This window comes from Triticum aestivum, chromosome 2D (genome assembly GCF_018294505.1).
Source record: "Triticum aestivum cultivar Chinese Spring chromosome 2D, IWGSC CS RefSeq v2.1, whole genome shotgun sequence".
NCBI classification, from domain to species: Eukaryota; Viridiplantae; Streptophyta; class Magnoliopsida; order Poales; family Poaceae; genus Triticum; species Triticum aestivum.
Window position 1 is genome coordinate 642,147,674 of NC_057799.1, and position 19,749 is coordinate 642,167,422.

General features: G+C 46.7%; 2 protein-coding genes and 1 long non-coding RNA gene across 5 annotated transcripts; 1 reads left to right on the top strand and 2 right to left on the bottom strand.

Annotated features, from left to right (window-relative positions):
* Positions 1-7,731: 7,731 nt before the first annotated feature.
* On the bottom strand, positions 7,732-8,427 carry LOC123050706 (protein GL2-INTERACTING REPRESSOR 1-like). The gene has a single exon (XM_044473463.1). The coding sequence runs from the start codon at positions 8,309-8,311 to the stop codon at positions 8,054-8,056; it is 258 nt and encodes an 85-aa protein (XP_044329398.1). The 5' UTR covers positions 8,312-8,427; the 3' UTR covers positions 7,732-8,053.
* Positions 8,428-8,942: 515 nt separating this feature from the next.
* Positions 8,943-17,316, bottom strand: LOC123055287 (pentatricopeptide repeat-containing protein At5g04810, chloroplastic). Its single transcript, XM_044479284.1, has 12 exons — positions 16,491-17,316; positions 15,589-15,716; positions 14,933-15,073; positions 14,623-14,709; positions 14,303-14,456; positions 14,067-14,126; positions 13,068-13,496; positions 12,698-12,993; positions 12,257-12,386; positions 11,447-12,017; positions 10,971-11,230; positions 8,943-9,403 (listed from the first exon to the last, which is right to left on the bottom strand). Exons 1-10 carry the CDS (start codon positions 17,298-17,300, stop codon positions 11,523-11,525), a joined length of 2,730 nt encoding a protein of 909 aa, XP_044335219.1. The 5' UTR covers positions 17,301-17,316; the 3' UTR covers positions 8,943-9,403; positions 10,971-11,230; positions 11,447-11,522.
* A 763-nt stretch (positions 17,317-18,079) lies between these two features.
* Positions 18,080-19,624, top strand: LOC123055289 (uncharacterized). Of its 3 annotated transcripts, XR_006426574.1 has the most exons (4): positions 18,080-18,331; positions 18,419-18,813; positions 18,968-19,074; positions 19,307-19,624. It is a non-coding gene; the product is annotated as an uncharacterized lncRNA (long non-coding RNA). The 3 variants fall into 3 exon arrangements; XR_006426572.1 differs by having other exon boundaries at positions 18,968-19,624; XR_006426573.1 differs by having other exon boundaries at positions 18,624-18,813; positions 18,968-19,624.
* Positions 19,625-19,749: the final 125 nt, after the last annotated feature.

The window sequence follows — 19,749 nt, forward strand, 5'->3', positions numbered from 1 at the left end:
GCCGGCGCTAAAATCGGCGCGGGGGCCCAGACGCTTTTTTTTTAGTTTAAAAAATCAGAATTCGGCAAACTTGACGTTCATATTCAACATGTTCGGCGTTTACATAGATTATTTAAAAAAACATCTACAAGGCGAAGAAGTCGATGAGCGCGGCGAAGTCGCCGACGTCGCCGTCGTCCTCGTCGTCGGCGGCGGACTTCTCCTTCTTGATGGCCCGGCTGCCCCTGCTGGACCCCTGCCCGGCGTCCCGATGGCGGACCGGCGGCGGCGGCGCGTCATCGCTGTCGTCGAGGACGACGATGCCTCCCTCGTCCCGGCCACGGCGACGAGCTTCAAACTGCGCGAAGGCGGCGCACTGGCGCTCCATCTCCGTGTGCGCCCAGTCGTCGCGTGCCCATTTGAGGGCCGCTTCGTCGTCGAGCTCCTCCTCCTTGACGCCGCTGGCGAGCCCGGGCTCCGTCTTCACGACGGGGAGCCCTGGCTCCAGCTTGACGGCGGCGAGCCCCGGCTCCGTCTTTGGCTTGACGAAGCGCGGAGGAGTCTAGGAGGAGGTGCGCCGGCCGCCCTCGTTAATGAAGATGCCGGTGTTGCGGGTGCGCCGGCCGAGCGACATCTCCGCGGCGGGCTCGGCCTTGACGCCGAGGAGCGCCGGCGAGCCAAAAGAGTGGGAGGAGGAGCGGGGAGGAGGAGGAGCCGGCGAACCTCCTGGGCACCCACGGCCCGGCGCTCCGGTGGGGGATCGGGACGGCCGCCGCGGCAGGTTGTTGCCGCCCTCGAGGTATTCCATCACCTCGTGCAGGGTGCGGCCGGGGACGCCCCACCAAACGCGGCGGCTATCGCTGTTCTTGAGGCCGCCGACCACCGGCGCCCCGTTCGTGGACGCCAGCCGCTGCGCCAGCCGCTGCGCCTGCCGCCGCTGGAAATAGTCCGCCCACGCCGTGTGGTTGTCGGCGGCGTACTGGGGGAGGGTGCGCTGCTCCTCCGTCAGGGACGACCGCACGCGGTCGACCTCGGCGACGAAGAGGCCGGGGCGCGCGTCGGCGTCGGGTACCGGGGGGATGGGGACGCCGACGTTGCTGAGCCTCCACCATGTCGGCCCGGCGCGCATGTCCGGTGGCGCCGGAATGTTGGCCTCGAAGAGAAGCCACGCCTCGCCCTCCTGGAGCGAGCGGCGGCCGAAGCCGTTGGCTGCCGCGGAGTCTCCGGGCAAGCGTTCGGCCATGGAGAGGGGAAGGGGAAGGGGAGGAAGGGGAGAGCGGCAGAGCTCAACGGCGGACGGGAGGGACGGCGGCTGGTTTGGGCTCGGCGGACTCAGGCTGGTGTGGCCAGCAGCGAGGGGAAGCCTCTGGTTTTATAGCCTTGGTGGTGTGAACGCGTGGCGGAAGGGGAGGGGTCGCCGCGCCAGCCAGCCCGTGACGTGCCGCCCGTGAGGAATCAATGGCAAGGCTGACCGGCGGCAGCCTTGCCATTGATTCCCCGTGGAAAACCGAGGCGTTCGGGGGAAGACGAGGCGCGTGCGGCTGACTCGGTGGGCCCGCCGCGCTTTCGTGCCAAAACCCTCGCCCCGGCGTCCCCGAGCGCCCCCCAGCGCGCCGAGTTCGACATGGGGCCGCCGGCGCCGATTTCGGCCCAAGCCGACGAAAAACGGGCTCCTGGGGGCGCGACTGGGCCGATTTTTGGGCGCCGGCGCGGCAAAAACGCCTGGGAAGGGCCTGTTGGGGGCGCGGCTAGAGATGCTCTTAGGGGGTTATTGGATAGAGGAAGGGCTAGGATGCTCGAACCAAGGAGACAATGTTTATGCATGGTGTGTATCCATATATCATTCATTTTAATTCCAGTCCATTGTTACACTATTAATGTCTTCATGTATAATTATACAAAAAATTCTATGAGACTAAAAATCCAAGAATTATGATCAGAAATGTACCAAAAAGTATGTAATGCAGCTAGTTTGAGTATATAAGTCGAACATATATATCATCCAATTTGCAATGCACAGAAGTAAATCATGCCAACATAGGCGAATAAATATGTTATTGATGGACCCATTTATTTTAAAATCCATGTAACCTTGTTTCTTTTGTCAAAGGGTTGTACAACCTTACCGACTATAGAGAGAGAGAGAGATCCGATCGATGGAGTTGAATCATTCCCAAACCAACCACTCCGTTTGGGAAGCTTAATTCGGAGAAACACCAAGGTATGTTGACATATTTTGATCTAGTGAAATGAGAGCATGCAGTTACAAATCTGAAACACTGAACTAAACTTTAATTTCTTTGAGAAAAATCGTTTGATTTGTATGAGAGAATGCCAAGGTTTTTACTGAAAGGCAAGCAGCAATGCGATGTTACACCGGACTGATATCAGACTTTCTGGTGTCCACTTTTCATCAACATTACTGTTATTATTATGCACCTAAAACAGAAAGCTTTGGGTTCATATATAACTGTAGTGTTATTGTGTTAATGCGAGTATGTCCGTATGCCATCTATATTTATTTAGAGGACACACTGGATCTCACTGCTGATAAATGACTTGTGCTTGATCATTTGGAGCTCCGTTGGCCCTCCGCCGCCGCGCACGACCTCCACGCCGGTGATCACCGCCGCGATCTGCGTCTCTTGGTGCCCGACATCGAAGATTCTGGTGATGCAGAACCTGCCGCCTCCCAGGTACAGTAGACTGGCCCTGACCTGCAGCCAGCCCTCCGGCGGCTTGAGGTCTTGCCACTCGTGCAGCAGTCTCGGCCGAGCGCGGCGGACCCGGTCAAGGTCAAGCGCGCACACGCGGTGGTGAGCGTTGCCGCAGGCGAGGCCGAGGCCGGACCAGAGGTTGTGGAGCTCGGGGACGTGCTCGGCGCGGCCGTGGAATGGCAGCGTCCAGCGGCCTGCCTTGGCCCACTCGCCACTGGTCGTGTCGAAGCAGTAGGTGCCGACGGCCCCAGAGAAGCAGACGGTGGAGCCGCCGTCGAGCAGCGCGTAGGACCGGATGTCCGTGCATTCGTAGTTGGTATCTTTGACGAAGGGCGGCTGCGGGAGCCGCTGCCACTGCCACCGCCAGCACTTCTCGCCGTGGCCAAGTCCCGGCACCTCGCCGTACGCGTAGACGAGTGCCTCGAAGTTGCACGGGCTGCGGCTGGCGGGGAACCTGTCGAGCACGTAGAGGGCGCGGGCGCGCCTGGGGTCGGCGGCGCCGGCGAGGGCGACGGAGAAGGAGACGGGGCTGGGGCCTTTGGGCCAGTTGAGGGAGGGCACCGGCTCGACGGAGCGGATCCCAGCGTCGCAGAGGATGCTGCTGCCCGCCCGGTCGGTGCAGACCATCCTGCTCTCCGTGGCGCCACCGCCACCGCCGGCGCCGTAGAAGGGCAGGAAGTCGAGCCGCATGTCCTTGGAGCGGTACGCCTGGAGCTTGATCTTGGGCGCGGGGAGCCGCGGCGAGGTCTCTAGCCAAGGCGCCTGTCGAGCCGCCGCTGCTTGTGCTTCCGACGTGGATGGGTAGAAGAGGTGCTCGTCGGGCTTGATGCGGCGCACCGAGTACAAGTTGCCGCCGCCGAGATTCTTCGTCACCACGTTCACGAACCGCCGTGCCATCGTTTCCTTGTTCAACGCTGCGGCGGCTGGCATGTTGGTCAAGGGGAGCCGAGTTATAACAGGCCTAAATCCTTTGTTTCTTCTCCATCTTTTCGGCCTATTTTTTTTTTAAAAAAACTACCGATCTGTCCATCAATAATCATGATAGTACAAAGACACCGAAAATAAAATAAAATATATCCAGATTCATGGACCACCTAACGACGACTACAAGCAATGGAGCGAGATGAAGGCGCGCCCCCTCCCTTATCAGAGTCGGGCAAATTTTATTGTAGCAAATAGTCAAGAACTCGTCGTGCTAAGGCCCAAAGGACCAACACACCAGAACATCAATTGTCGTTGATGAAAACAATCGTACAACAGAAGGATCCAAACTGTAGACACACAGACACATCTTTCTGTTCCTGTGGCTTTCTTTAAGATTTTCATTGTATTTATCTTCTTTCTTTTTCTATGTTTTTATACACTTTTTTTTGTTTTTTGTGTCGGTGCTTAACAGTTTTCTGTTGGTTTCGCTTTTATGTGCTTCTTCACGATTTTTTTGTTTTTCAGTTATTTTCCCTTTTTTTCTTTTTTTCAATACATGCCTACTTATTTCATACTCATTGTGCATTTTTGCATGCATCAAGAACATTTTTATCCATATTTAACATTATTCAAACACATCATAATATTTTTTTAATATATCTTTTGATGTCTACTTTTTTCATACACATTGTACATATGAATTCATGTTTAACATTTTCAAACACATGATTAAAAATTTCCAACACATGTTTTCGAATATTTTTTAAATTACGCGCTGAACATTTTTCAAATATATGTAAAAAAAATTGAATGATATGAAACATTTTCTAAAACTATGTGAATATTTGCTACATTTTATAAACATTTGTTTAAATGTCATAAACATATTTTGAAACGTGTGATGTACCATACATTTCCTTTTACTTGCACAAAACATTTATTTGAATTACAAAAACATTTTTTAAATATCACATCCATTTTTTGAAATGCATGAATATTTTCAAATGGCATAAAAAACTTAATGCTATCAATATTTTTCTAAGATTACTCTAACAACAAATTTACACTGTGTTAACATTTCTAAAATTCATAATTTTTTTGTTAAGTAATTTACATATTTAAATATATGAATTTAAAACATTTTTATAATGTGTAAAATATAAGAAAGCAAAAAACTTTTTTAGAATAAAAAAATCAAACAAGTAAGAAAACAGAGAAGGAAAACGAATAAACCTGGATGAAGCTAATTGGGCTAGCCCATTAGTAACAATGATGAGGTGAGGCGAGCTTGTGTTTCGGCGCAGGCGAGGCACAACCGCTCCCAAACGAGAACGGGCTATCGAGACGTCAATTGGGTTCAAGTAATGTTCGACACGGATCTATAGGAGGCTGGATTTGTGGGCAGAAGGACCAAGGAGAGGTTCTCAGACGCGCACGGAGACTGGATCGACGGTTCTCAAAGAATCAAACAAATCAGACCAATTCGGATGGAAGGAAATCAATTATATTTTTTATGACACTGGAACATAATATAGTCGATGACACGTGGGACAAAGTGTGCTAACGTCCATGCATGCTTCTTCTCTTTATGTACATCAAATCACCCATTGTGTCATTTGGCGCAAAGCCCAACTGGAGCCACAAAACGAGGCAACTTATGAACAAGGCAGAAAAAGACAAGTGGGGACTTACGCGAGCTAGTTGAAGGATGTTTTTCGTGAATTATCTACAAGTGATTATGTTTGTATTCCGTTTTATATTTGCCTTGTACTTACAAACGACAAACAACAATGATCATTGCCCATGTCTTTCTTTGGCGATACATAGGCCGTTTGATTGAAAAATCGAATCGATTCTAAGATTTCTTTTTCCATACTCCAACCAGGATGATAGAAAACCCAACCGCACCCTCCACGGCAAATGAGCTGAAGCATTGAAACTGAAAATCGATCCCCTCCTGGAATCACATGAGCAGGAGTGAAAAGCTGGGAGAGATGGGAAAACGCGGCATCCGGCCAGGCCGTAGGGGTGAAAGGCTAGGAGAGATGGGAAAACACGCCATCCAACCAGTCCGCAGTGGTGAAAAGCCAGCTGAGAAGCCAAAACGCGCCATTTGGCCCGCCACACCGGTCAAAGGTGGAATTGTCGGGAAAATACGCCATCCGACCAGCCGCAATGATCAAAATTCGGGCAAACTTGGCAAGACACGCACACCCCACTTATTAGAACATAAGCAAAGGGAAGCCCGACGTTTGAATTGTGTTTGATCAATGACTATTTGAAGAATGTTTTTACTCAAACTTGTCAATGACTCGCTGCGCAATGAAACAAGCTCGCCTCGCCTCAACATTGTTACTAATAAGAATGTTTGTGGTAAGTTTGCTACATAAGCAAAGGTAAGTTTGCTACATTAGTAACAATGCTGAGGCGAGGCAAGCTTGTGGTAACAACATCAAACATTTAGTAACAAGTAAGAATGTTTTTACTCAAACTTATCAATGACCCACTAGCCGTTTGAGGCGAGGCTAGCTACAACAAAGAAGGTAAGCTTGCTACATGAAACAAGATGATGAATGCATTCAGACACTGTCCATTCATACACAAAGACTCGTTGACGGCGCCTCGTGGGGTGACAGGGTTCGGGCCGGACGGGGCTCTCACCCTCCCAGGCGCCCCTTTCCAGGGGACTTGGGCCCGGTCCGTCGCTGAGGACGCCTATCCAGACTACAATTCGGACGGCACAGCCGCCCGATTCTCAAGCTGGGCTGCTCCCGGTTCGCTCGCCGTTACTAGGGGAATCCTTATAAGTTTCTTCTCCTCCGCTTATTTATATGCTTAAGCTCAGCGGGTAGTCCCGCCTGACCTGGAGTCGCGGTCGAAGCGACGTGCGCTTCGTTTGCTGGGTCGTTCTGAGGCCATAATGTCGGCTGCGCGTCGGATGCACTGCGTTGATAAAGCGAGGACGCCCACCATGCGTTGTGTCCGGCGCGGTACACCGGCAGCCCTATCTTCGGTCCACCGCCCCTTGCGAGACGAGGGACCAGATGCCGCATCCCGATTCCCGATGAGGGTGGTTGGGAGCGTGTTTTGGCGTGACGCCCAGTCAGGCATGCGCCATGTACTTCTGCGTAGTCACAACATTGGCGCAAAGACCAATTGCAGCCAAGAAGCGAAGCAACTTACGAACAAAAAATTTTATGAATGATCCACAAAGGGACAAAAAACAAATGCAACTGAGGATTTAGGTGAACTAGTTGAAGGATGTTTCTCGTGAACTATGTGGAACTGGCCATGTTCGTTTTGCATTTAGTTTGCCTTGTGTATCTACTAACGACATACAACAATAACACTTCCACTTTAGTACACCCCTAATTTACATTTGCCTTGTGCATCTACTAATGACATACAACGATAACACTTCCGCTTTAATACACCCCCTAAACACATCAACTGTTGAGACCGGCTTGTACCCCTTTATAATTAAAGGCGTGATAGGGATTAAGAAATAATTAAGTCAAGTTTAACCCTATTGAAACCCGTATGACTCATTTAAATCCATGCGTAGCGTACACTTGATACCGTCGTATACATATGAATCTATTACAAAATAAAGTCTAAAAGAAACGAGCAAATCTTTGAGACCTTCAAACTCTTTCGTCTTCCATGACACAACGTTATACTTTTTTTAAGGCGGTCGTAGGAAAATAACCACAGTTTATTGCTATGGTTAGATGTTATCTTGTATCTCCTACGGTTCTCCTGTACGATCTAAGTTTATGAACTGTTGCATGAGGGGTGTTGTAACTCTAGAGCTCGTTGCTATGGTTAGATGTTATCTTATTAACTATTTTCATGTATCTGCGGATGGTTAATTACATAGATGTTGTAATCATAAATATGTTGTTTGTTCAAGTAAGAACAACGCGTTATGGGTTAGCTCATGCGTGATTCTTTTTTTAGATGGTGTTAACAAATACCTCTTCTCAACCACCGATCCCGATTCAATTGTCACTCATATTCATTCCATCTGCTAGTACTGCTACTTGGTGATCCCTCGTTAAAACCGTCACAGATTATCGATCGATCATGCATCCATCCATCCCTCGTAAATTCGTAATATGCCACCCTTACTTTGATCATTCCCTCACCATCCGGGCTGGCTATACTGCTATAGCTAGCTGGAGGTTTTTTTTTCAGAAAAGGAGCTAGCTGGAGGTTGATTGGTCATGAACCCATCTTTAATACTAGAATCAAATCAGAGCAGAAATAGTCGTGCAATCCGATCCAATCATCCAGACACATGGTGACTGGTCACAATCCGCATTGCAAACGCTCTGAAAGCTAGCTACTTACTACTAGGACCTGAAATTTCCATGCAGATCATCACGGCTACAGGGGGTAAGAAAGGAGTAGCGAGCAAGCAGGCAGGCAGGCTAGCTCTTGCTGTCCTGCCTGTTGGTGTTGGTGTTGGCGTCGGCGGCGGCGGCGGCGTTCGTGTTGGTGTCGGCGCCGTGGAGGAATTGCAGGAGCACGGGGCTGTTGCAGCGGGGGCACCGGGGCGGCTCCGACGAGAGCATCACGTACATGAGGCACCGGGGGCACCCCGCCACCACCATCGGCTTGGCCGCGGCGGCCTCCTCCTCGTCGGAGGACACGCAGGAGCTCGCCGGCGACCGAGCCATGCTGGCCATGGATATCAGCTCCTGCCTATCAACCTAGTGCTCGTGTACTACGTCGTTTCACTGTTAGGTAGGTGGGTGCTGTGTACCGGCGACCACTAACAGGGAGAAAGAAAGGGAGGGAGGAAGAGACGGTGTGCCCGTGCTTGGGCTGCGGAAGAATGGTGTGCCACCTTGCTGTATATATATAGCGCTTCTGTTGTGCATCAAGAAGAGGGGGTCACTTGAATGCATCAACAGCGAACGGCTATAATGTTTGCGTCCTCCCCTGTCCCGCTCGACTTTGGTTCAAATACTTCTACTTCTCCTTGCTCTTTTTCTTTTCTTCTCCAATAAGGTTACAAGGGTCTGTTTATAACTGTCTAACAAGTGGATAAAACAGAAATGCAGAAATAAAACAGAGCACTGAAAACAAACTGAACTAGAGAAATACATGTACCGCTATGTGTTTCCCTTCGCTAAAATTAAGGGTGAAGAACCAAAATATCCGCAAAGACACAGTTGACACTTCACAACGGAGGTGGTCATAAATAGTGTCACTGCAGGAGTAGTTGGCCACAGAACAGAACTAGAGATAACTACTCCCTCATAAGAGCGTAGCGCTGTCAAAAATGCTCTTACATTATGGGACAGACGGAGTAAATGATATTTAGGCTTGTGCTCTCGGAATCACTCAAAATAGATTTAGTTATACAACAGCTGAGTCGTGCCAAAGTAAGAGCCAACTAACGATTCACACGCTCTATCTGAACTTCAAATTCACCAGAATAGAAAAACAGACAGATATTTTATCTGTTCAAATATATCACTATATAGCAGACAAGCCTTTGTACAGCACTGCCGCCACTATGGCTACTTTCTCGATCCCAGTTACAATCCCACTAGAGATTCCAAAAGTCCATTGCCAAAGGAAATTAAAACAAAAAGGAGATTTCGTTTGTTGCCCACCTGTGGTGCCATTTCCGGTTGCTCGCCCTGTGTGAACAAACATATTTCCAGGCCCTTCCATCTTCCACCCATTAGGATAGGGCAACATCTAACAACTCCACGAAACCAGACACGGCCTCAAGCCTTTGCCACCTTGACTGTCTCACAAGGCAGAGGCTGCAATGCCAAAAGAAATATTATTCAGAAAAAATGTGCAAGGAGAAAGAAATTCTTCGCAGTATTGATGGTCTAAAAATATTCTGTACAGTACTCCTGGCACATCCTTATCGTCCAAAGAACATTAAGTGGCACACTGAATACAAAATACTGCAGCTACATTAAGGTTTCCTAGCAGGAATTTATGGCGCGTATGAATGGAGATGAATGCAGCTTAAATAACGGGCATAAATGGAGGACAGGAATTTTGGAGCATGGTTCCACGCGCACCCGTTAGAACAGTAAATTCGAAAGAAAAAAATACTAGGAAAAATAAAATAGAAAACTGATATATTTTTTTTGTAACATGCATAGTCTACCGTGTACTCGCATATGAACTTTCACGAAGAAATGACATCGTCGTATTCCGGGCAAAAATGACAAAATCGAAGCTATACTAAAAAAAACACTGTTTGATGAATGGTAAGGCCCTGATTGTATTTTCTTCAATAAGGATACCAGGGGTGTGTCATTACTTCACGAAACTTCGCACGTGAGTAGAATGGTCGATCAAGTTTGATACCCCAAAATTCCAGAACTTTTTTTAAAAAAATTATTGTATTTTTTTTCTGATTTTACTATTCACGTGGCATAAATGGAGCACTGTGTTATCTTGTGGGCAGGACTTGAATGGGGGGTGGGATGGAGACCACTCTTGCTTGAATCAATGAAGAAAGATGGACTACTCCTACCAGCCAGGCCAGCTACGAGTTTACAGACACACGCCAATCTCAAGAAACTGGGCTCATAAGAACCGTATTAATGCCGGCTTGTGCAGGCATTCAGTTCAGCCCAGCTTGGACTCAGGGGCGTGCATTTCCAAGTGATGCTGAGCCGGGCTGTGCTAAGTTAAGGCTCATTTTATTGAAGCTGCTGTACTGGAAGATGCCAAATCTTTAATGAGACCACAGTCATCATCTAGCACTTGATTGGACTTGTACTTGTACTTCAAACTCTAATAAGAGGGGAATTCCTCCATTGAATCTGCCCAAAACCACAATAATGTATACTACTCTAAGACACCGACGAGACAACAATCTATGCTCCTATTTATCAAAAAAATAAAATTAATATCTCCTCACGGAGGCAATGAGAAGCTTCGTTCCGCGACATATTATCAGTATTCACTATTCAGATTATCTCGTATTTTATAGGGCTTGTCTAGTGCTGAGATTACAGAACAATTGTACACATACTGTACTGCCCTACACCAGTTAGGAGTCATGTGCTATGAAATGCTTTACAAAATGCCCATCAAAGCAGTGGTACTCACTACTCAGCCATAGGCCTAAAAGTCCTACGGAGAAACATAGATATATGAGCTCCTTGCGTCCGATTCCTAACATTTGAATGCTGTGAAGTGAGCACCCAGATTTTCCCATAGCTAAAGCAAGCCAAAAATTGGTTGTGGGTGGCTAATACGCTGAAAAAACATTTATGCAAATGCCTCGTCTTAAGATTCATTTACGAGTATAAACAAGTTGGACTCTAGTCAAGGATAGCATAACAAAACTGAACTTGCCCATACCTCACGAATATTTACCTACGGCAGTCACTGTTCTGTACAGGAACACACATAACTGAGTAAGCTTCGTCTGCTGCAAACTTGCAATGACAGACTGAGCCCTTAGCGCCAGTAGAACTGTTGCTGACTGTCGGCAGCTCTTAAAAAAATGCAGCAGAAGCCAGGCAGCTCATGCTTACTGCACTGTAAGATTCCAGACCCAACTTTTGGGTCGTCCACAAATTGCCGACATGTAATGCGAGAACATGGTTTGTTCAACGACACTGTCATTTCAAACAAAAGAATATTAGTTACTCTGTAATACTGCTTTCAGAAACGACAAAAATTATCATGACTAAGCAAACTTCCTTTTCCTATTAAATCATTATTGATAAAATTATGGACAGACAATTAATGATAGAAATATAAACATGATTTCTGTGTATTTATTAGCATCCGCAGAAGGTAGTGTTACATTTTCCCACAGGCATACAACATACCTTGTCAGGTAAACCCCGGCAGAGCTCACACAAAGCAGCTCGGGAGTGCATACCGTTAAAAGTTGGTTACAGGTTGTCAGTTGTCATCAGCGTCTTGATTCTCATCACCATCGCTAAAATCAGAATCACTGGAATAATCCGAGTCCCCAGTGCTTACAGAATCAGAAACCTCTCCTAGAACTTCGAATGAATTCCAATCAGGAGGAAATATTCTCTGAAGTGCTTCAGTTAGTGCGCCTCCAGTCATCTCAATCTTGTGAAGCCATTTTGACCAGTGAACAGCAGTACGCATATCAACAGTCAAATCGTTCTCAAACATTTCTCTACAAACACTCAAGATTCCTGTGTAGGTGCTTCCCTCCATCACAGTTGCCCTTGAGAGAAGTGAAGTTACCAGGCAATGATAAGCAGCCTCATCAGGCTTCAGCCCCGCCAGTTTCATCTCTTCAAAACATTTCAATGCTCTGTCTGGAAGCGACGCCCTTGCCCAGCCTTTAATCAAGGTAGTATATGTCTTGAGATTAGGTTTCAGTCCGACATCTGCCATCTCATCTATCACCGTTTGTGCCCTCTACAATAAATCATTTAATTAAGATAAATCAACGGATAGTGTGCAAAGAAACACCCAATAGAAATATTTATCCATTCGCAAATTCTAATTCTGATAAGATGAAGCCATATAGGATAAAGTTCATTGTACTAGAAAATGTGTAGTCATGATTGTCACAAGGAATTGTACTATCCTTGTCGGTCTATCTCCAGCATCCAGTAACAATAGGCTACAAATTAATAATGCAAAAAAAATTGTACCTGCATGTCTCCTGCTTTGCAGCATGCATTTATGTAGGAGGTATATGTATGAATGTTCGGTGGGACTCCATCTTCTTTCATCTGCTTCATTAAGTCTGCTGCCTCCCAAACATCTCCCCTCCGAGCCCACCTAGAGAAAAAGGTCAGTGATTATAGACAAGCAAAAGGAATTGCCTAAAATACTTTGTGAAACAGACCATAAATTATTCTGCAGTATGCCCACGCAAAATACTGTAGAACTAATTCAATAAAGAACTATCATGATAGTTTCTTCATCTCTCTGAATTAGAACTTGGCTTACTAGTTCTACAAGCTCCACTAGTCATGAAATGAATACAGGTTACCTGAGTTACTGAGCCAGCCAACAAATAATAACCCAGCAGAACTGTAGGAGAACAAGGTTAACGGATATTGGTCAAAGAGCTTATCTAGAGTACCTACCCATCAATCAGAATGTTATATACAAATGTATTCCTTGATATCTTCTGAGAGCTCATCTCACGGGTGACTGCTAAAGCACTCTGCATTCTCCCTGATTTGCAACAGGCCCTTAGCAGCGTCTCGTAAATGTAGACATCAAGTTTTAGACCACCCTCTTTGATCTTCGTGAAATATTCAAATGCCTTTGCGATATCCCCAGTAGCAGCATAACCTCTCATAATGATTGTGTATGTATGTTCATTTGGCGTAATACCAGCAATATACATCTTGTTAAGCACAGAAACGGCCCTTTCAACCTACAAGACAAGTAAAGAAAATGACAACAGCGCATGGTTTAAGTTTCAAGAGCTACGATGTATTTGAAAAATACCTGGTTCTTTCTAATTAGCCCATGGATAAGAGCATTGTAAGTCATTACAGTGGGAGCACAACCACTTCGTCGCATCAAATCAAGAATATCCAGAGCCCTTTTCATATCTCCAGCAACTGCAAACCCCTCTATGATTGGCCTAAATGCTCTATTCGATGGTTGCATTCGTTCTTTCTGCATTTTTTCCAGAATGCGAATAGCTCGATCCATATTTCCCATCTTACAAAATGCTTCTATCAGCAAATTGTATATGGCACGATCAGGCTGAAGACCGGATTTTAGCATTTCCTCAAATATGCGGAAGGCATTTGTGAAGTCGTGTAAATGGATAAATCCACTGATCAGCATAGAGTAAGTTTTGTTGTTATGCTTGATTCCATATGACTCCATTTCTTTGCTAATAGCTATAGCTTTAGCGACCTTACCAATCTGTAAGAAAGCATACCAAAGCGGCATCAGCGACTGTCATCATAGAGTGCAATGCAACATGCACAAAAATGATGCTCATATATTGTTGGTCTATACTGTAGGGCTAGATATTTTTTTTCTTTTTACATTTTTGTTTCATTTACCTAATTGCATGTTGAAACTATGATTTGTGAACATGCTAGAGAGTACTGGATGTATAAGACATTATGAAGCAGATAAGTTCATCAATAACTATCAAGCACGTAATAGCTTTATCAACTTTACGGCCCCAGCCTGGGACAATTCCTCAGATAACATCACTTGCACATTATCTGAACAACAGTTGCACTTCAAATATCTTACATAAGAAATCTTTCTTCCATTAAAGCTGCCAGACACTAGTATAAAGAACAAAGAGCAACAGAAAGCAAAAGAGAAAACCCTAATCAGCTAGTTTTACACATTTAACACAAAGGGAAAAAGATAGTAAAAGGCTTTTTTGCGGGGAAGTAAAAGGCTATTCCGCAAGGCAGCAGGCAGCGACCCACGCAGGCAATGAAAAAATTGGAAAGGTATAAGCTAGAATTTTACCTTGACATACAAATTAATAAGGCATCCATAAGAAATTATTGATGGTGTAAAGCAACATTCCTGCAAAATGAAAAGTAAATAACCAGATCAAAAAGGATGTGACACAGAATACTTAATCCACCCCAAACCCAAGAGCTTCAAAATGTATTGTAGGTTCAGGAAGGAGAAAACAATAATGTAAGAATGCCAGCCAGCTCAATTAGCCATGAGATGTCATTTCCCACTATAGACTATACCTTCAGCCTTTCAAACACAATTAGACATTTCTTTTCATCTTGAATGATAGTATATCCATGCATCATACTGTGATATGCATCTATGGGAGCATCTATTCCATCCTCTTCCATTTCACGGACCAGCTCTTCAGCTCGATCCATATTGCCAGACTGGCTGCGAAAATTACATAGACTTGAGTGCTAGATCGATACTATATGAGCAACAAGCTGCCATGACTACATGGCTCAATTAGGTAACATACTAGCATCATAATCATTTCCCATATAATAGTTATCTCCATTTGAACTTTGAAGGGCCTGATGAATCTGGTAACACTAACCAATGGGCATGGATGATGTTGCTATATATGATCCCGTTGAGATCCCCTAGGTTGGTTTTAGCCTCTTTGAACAAGTTGTCTGCAGATCTTCGAAAACAAGAGAAAAGATATTAGCAAGAAGCCATCTTGGGCTGAGAAATAGAGACATGAAAAGTCAAGTGACATGGTACATAAAGAAAATGTCTGAATCTGTCAAATGCAGAAGTATTGTTATAAATATCAGAAGTTCTGAATAAAGCAGATAAGGAGCACATAGAGCATGGCTCCAATTGACTGAGGGAGGAGGAAGGGTAGGGGGTTGGTTACTCACTGAGCATCATTGATTTTGCCAAATCCTGAAATAAGGATACTGTAAGTAACAATTGTCAGCTCAATGCCCTCAGCTTTCATTTCTTCGACGCATGACAGCGCTCCACGCATATCTCTAGCAACTGCATAAGCGTGAACAAGGCTGCATGAAATGAATTAAATTTAATGGAGGGGAGAAACCAGCAAAGTGAAGCAATCAATCTCTAGCAACACCGCAAATGTAGAAGTATAATAGCAATGTGACTACAACACATTATTGAAGGATTTTTATTTTATGTTTAAAGAGAATTATGACTGGAGCACATTATCTATGCAAAGCTCTAGATGTGACCTTGAGAACCACCTGCCTTTGTATCTCACTATCTGCATCGATAAACATCTTTATTTCACATTGGCAAACTGGCATTAAGGTGGCAGCCTATTCTGTTTCTGGGTCGGTTCACGACTAATATTTCCTCAGTCACCTTTCATTCTGGTACCATGCAGAAACATGTTCATGCTCAATTAGTCAATTTACATGTAATAAGTTTTGCAGTTTGTCTATTTCATAAAGTTGTTTGCACAAGACCTCTGGATTTTATTTTATCCTACATTAGTCTGTCTATCATGGAAAAGAAACGGCCTAAAAAATGTAAGTAACAGCTAAAATGCACCAACCTTGTGAAGACAAAGGCATTGGGTTCTATTCCTCTTGCTCTCATGTTCTCAAAGGTTGCACGAGCATGATGCTTATCACCCCGCTTGGCATAATACACAATCATCAGACCAAATTCTCTCCTTGATGGCTGAAACAATCAAAACAACGAATATAAATGGATCATATCAAAAGAATTCAATCACAATGAGACTCAGGCGATTCTATCTTCTGCACAATAAAAAAAAAAGCAGCGAGCATCAACTAAACCAACATTACTTTACTTTTTCGGCCCTGCATATCAAGTAAATTGGCTGTGCAACTTCCATAGGAGGTCTTGGGTGCATAAATATCATTATCCAGATTTTCAAACATGAAAGGATCGATATGAGTTGAAACGCCAGTTGCTTGCACACACAAAAATATAGGGTCGCTAACTCTTAATCAACTCATATAATATCTATTCCTGCACATGGCTACAGCTTACAAGATATACAGAAAATGCAGAATGACTACAAGAATTGTTCATGTAAATGAAGGGCACCTTGTAGAGCAGCTAATTCTTTAGTCAACTAGCCAGATATTTGGGAACTTGAACTTTGATTGAAATTGCAGGTGACATCAAAGTAAACAGCAGATTGAAGTTACAGAGGAAAGCTGTGCAGCAACTACATTAGGCAAATGAGGATTTACAGAAGGTGAATTTTCAGTGTGTGCAATCACAGATCATCTGCCATTAAATGGACAACTACTAGACCATCCTCGCGTTATTGTGCAATTGGCATCCTAGAGTTAATATTCAGTACCATATCAGTATCACCACATGTTAAGATGATATATGCAATTGGCATGTTATAAAAGTGGAGGAGCACTGCAACTAGGAGTAGCAGAAAACAAGGCCGAGGTGGTACGGGGAGCCGCCCACCTTGGGGATCCTCTCGAAGGCGGAGACGACGGCCTGCCAGTCCTCGGGCCGCGACTCCACGACCCTGCGGAACTCGCGGCAGGCCTCGTCTCTGCCGTGGTGCCACGGCGACGGCGGCTCCTTCCCTTGGCCGTGGTCCACCCAGCGCGCCCGGTCCTCCGCCCTGGCCCGCCCCTTCCTCCCGTCGTCGAGCCGCACCGTGAGCGACCTGCCCCGGAAGTCCACCCCGTCGACCTCCGCCGCGCGCTCCGCCGCGGCCTCCGCGGCCTGGCCCTCGGCGTCCGCGTAGTAGAGGAAGCAGAAGCCGGCGTTGCGCTCGGGGTCGTCGTGGGCGCGCACTAGCTCCACCTTGTCGAGCGGCCCGAACTGGCGGAAGAAGTCGGCCACCTCCGCCTTCCGAGCCCGCGGCGGCAGGTTCCCGACGAACACCTTCCCCTTCTGCCGGAAACCCTCGTCCACATCATCCACATCCTCCTCTTCCTCTGGCTCCGGCTCGGGCTCCGGCTTCACCGGAGGCGGGGGAGGGTGCTGTTGCCGCGTCCGGGGCGGAGGAGGAGGAGGGGGGGGCGGGGAGAGCTTGCTGGAGAGCCATAGCTTGGAGGAGAGAGGGTTGGGGAGAGGGAGAGGAGGCGGAGGCGGCGGGGGCGGAGAGGAGGGTTTGTGGGGCGGTGGCGGGGGCTGGGAGGGGCGGCGGAAGGAGGAGGAGGCGGAGGAGGAGAGGGGCTTGAGGAAGAAGGGCTTGGGTGGGAGGAGGTGGGGCGCCGGAGAGGCGGCGGGGGCGGTGGGCAGCGAGAGGAACTGCATCGGCATTGCGACTCCGGAGGAGAGTTCGAATGGCCCGGGAACAACGACGATGCCAACGCAATCGCGGCGGAGGATAAGGCGGGGGACTGACGAGGAGGGAGAGCATTTTTTTTTTCTCTGCATATCCCATATTAGATACTCCCTCTGTCCCAAAATATAAGAACGTTTTTAACACTACACTAGTGTCAAAAACGTTCTTATATTATGGGACGGAGGGAGTAGCTTGTAAAACCAAGCACTCACATTCACTGGGGGCCTCTTTGATTCGCAGGATTTTAAAAACGCAGGAATAGAAAAAGTATAGGATTAAAGTGTCATGCCCACTTGAACCATATAGGATTAGCAAGGAGTGTTTGATTTCATGAGAAAAACAAAGGAATTGTAAAAAAAGATTGGAGTGGATGTTAGATTTTCTATGAAATGTAGTACAAAAGATTCCATTGAAAAAATTCCTATGGGATTCAATCCTATGAATCAAAGGACAAACGTAGGAAAAATTCCAAAAAGATTTCAATCCTCCAAAAATCCTATAGAATTCCTTTGAATCAAACGCGCCCTAGAGTATTTGGGCCGTCGGATCTGTTTAATAGCGAGCCTGGTCGTCCGATCTCAGACCCGAGCAACACAGGCGATTGGATATTTCCTGGATCAACATGAGTCGTCGGATATTTTTACAGATGGCAGAGGTGGGTAATTTTATGGTTTGGGCGGGGTTAGACTAGGGGTTTTGATAGTGGTTGTTGGCTTGACAGTGGTGGGAGAGAGTGTGTGGGTTGCCTCTTCTCTGCTCACTTGCCCCCTTCTTTCTTTGACCAGGCTGTGGATCTGGATCGGACCCGCCGCCACCACCGCGTAAGCCCTCGCCTCATGTGTATTTTCTTCACTCTCCTCTGCCCATCTTCTCTATGTCTTCTCGTCGAGTGATTAATGGCGTTCGATGTGTCAATGCTGGTGGATCGGGGTCTCTCATGGTCGGATCAGGGTTTGAGTGTCGTCCTTGAGCTGCCATTGTCATTGCCATCTTCGCCTCGCCTCAGGTGCCTCCTCCTAGCTCTTTCCCTCCTTCCCGTTTTCTTTCCAGCCAAGCGTGTCTGGGTCGTTGATTTCGTCCTTCGTTGTCTTAGACTCAGCTCGGTTGTCTCCTTCTACCTCTCTTCCTCCTCCCATGCTCCGGCGAGCTCAAGGCCAATGGTGACGGAAAGGATGAAATGGACACTGCCTCCCTTGTCATTCCACCCTTCCGATCTAGTGTAGAAACAAACGATGGTGGCGTTCTTTGGTTGTATTTAGTTTCTACTTTTCAGATGGATTGGCTCCCTCTCTCTGCAGTATATGGAGGCCAGAGGTGGAGGAGTTTGGATAATATGCAGTCAATGGGGACCATCTAGCAAGTGGAGGTGCAAGGATGGTTGCTTGGGAGAAGAAGTAGAGGACGTTGCCAGGGTGCGTCTCTCAGACCTGAAACCCACCTTGGCAAGGATGTGAACATCGTTCATCCTAAACATCAGCAAGCACTTCTGTAAGGTCCCTCTTCTCATGTGCCAAGGTTGTTGCTGAATTATCTTGGATGAGCTCACTGATGTGCCCCTTCTGGTTCATCATGAAGTAATTGCATGTCAGGTGCTCAGTAAATTGTTGGGGTGGGCTACTAAGTGCTTTTGTTTGTGGCGCAGTTTACGACTAAGACTGGGAGGGCCAGACGTGGCCAGCACAAGCTTATTGGCTTGAGTGGCTGGGTTGCTATGTCATCGACGACGTCTGTGTCAAGATGAGCGACTAGGTGTGTTATGAAATTGTGTCAAGCAGATGGTTACATTATTTAAAAAAATAACTTTCATCCGGAGTTAGTTTATTATTTATTCTGAATGTTTGATTCTTCTTCTAAGCTAGATACTGATACGTCTCCAACGTATCTATAATTTATGAAGTATTCATGTCATGTTTACAACAATTTTATATGATTTTGATATGATTTGATTAGAACTAACCCGGACTGACGCTGCTTTCAGCAGAACTACCGTGGTGTCGTTCTTTGTGCAGAAATAAAAGTTCTCGGAATGGGCTGAAAATTCATGATGTTTTTATGGACCAGAAAAAGCCCCTGAAGCACAAGGGTTGGGCCAGAAGAGTCTCGAGTCAACGACAAGGGTGGAGGATGCGCCCACCCCCCTAGGGCGCGCCCTCCTGCCTTGTCGCTGACTCGTGGACCCCCCGATGTGAAACCAAGGACAAAAATTCCTATAAATCCAGAAACCCCAAGAAAGAAACCTAGATCGGGAGTTCCGCCGCCGCAAGCCTGTGTATCCACGAAAACCCAATCGGGACCCTGTTCCAGCACCCTGTCGAAGGGGGAAACCATCACCGGTGGCCATCTTTATCATCCCGGCACCCTCCATGACGAGGAAAGAGTAGTTCACCCTCGGGGCTGAGGGTATGTGCCAGTAGCTATGTGTTT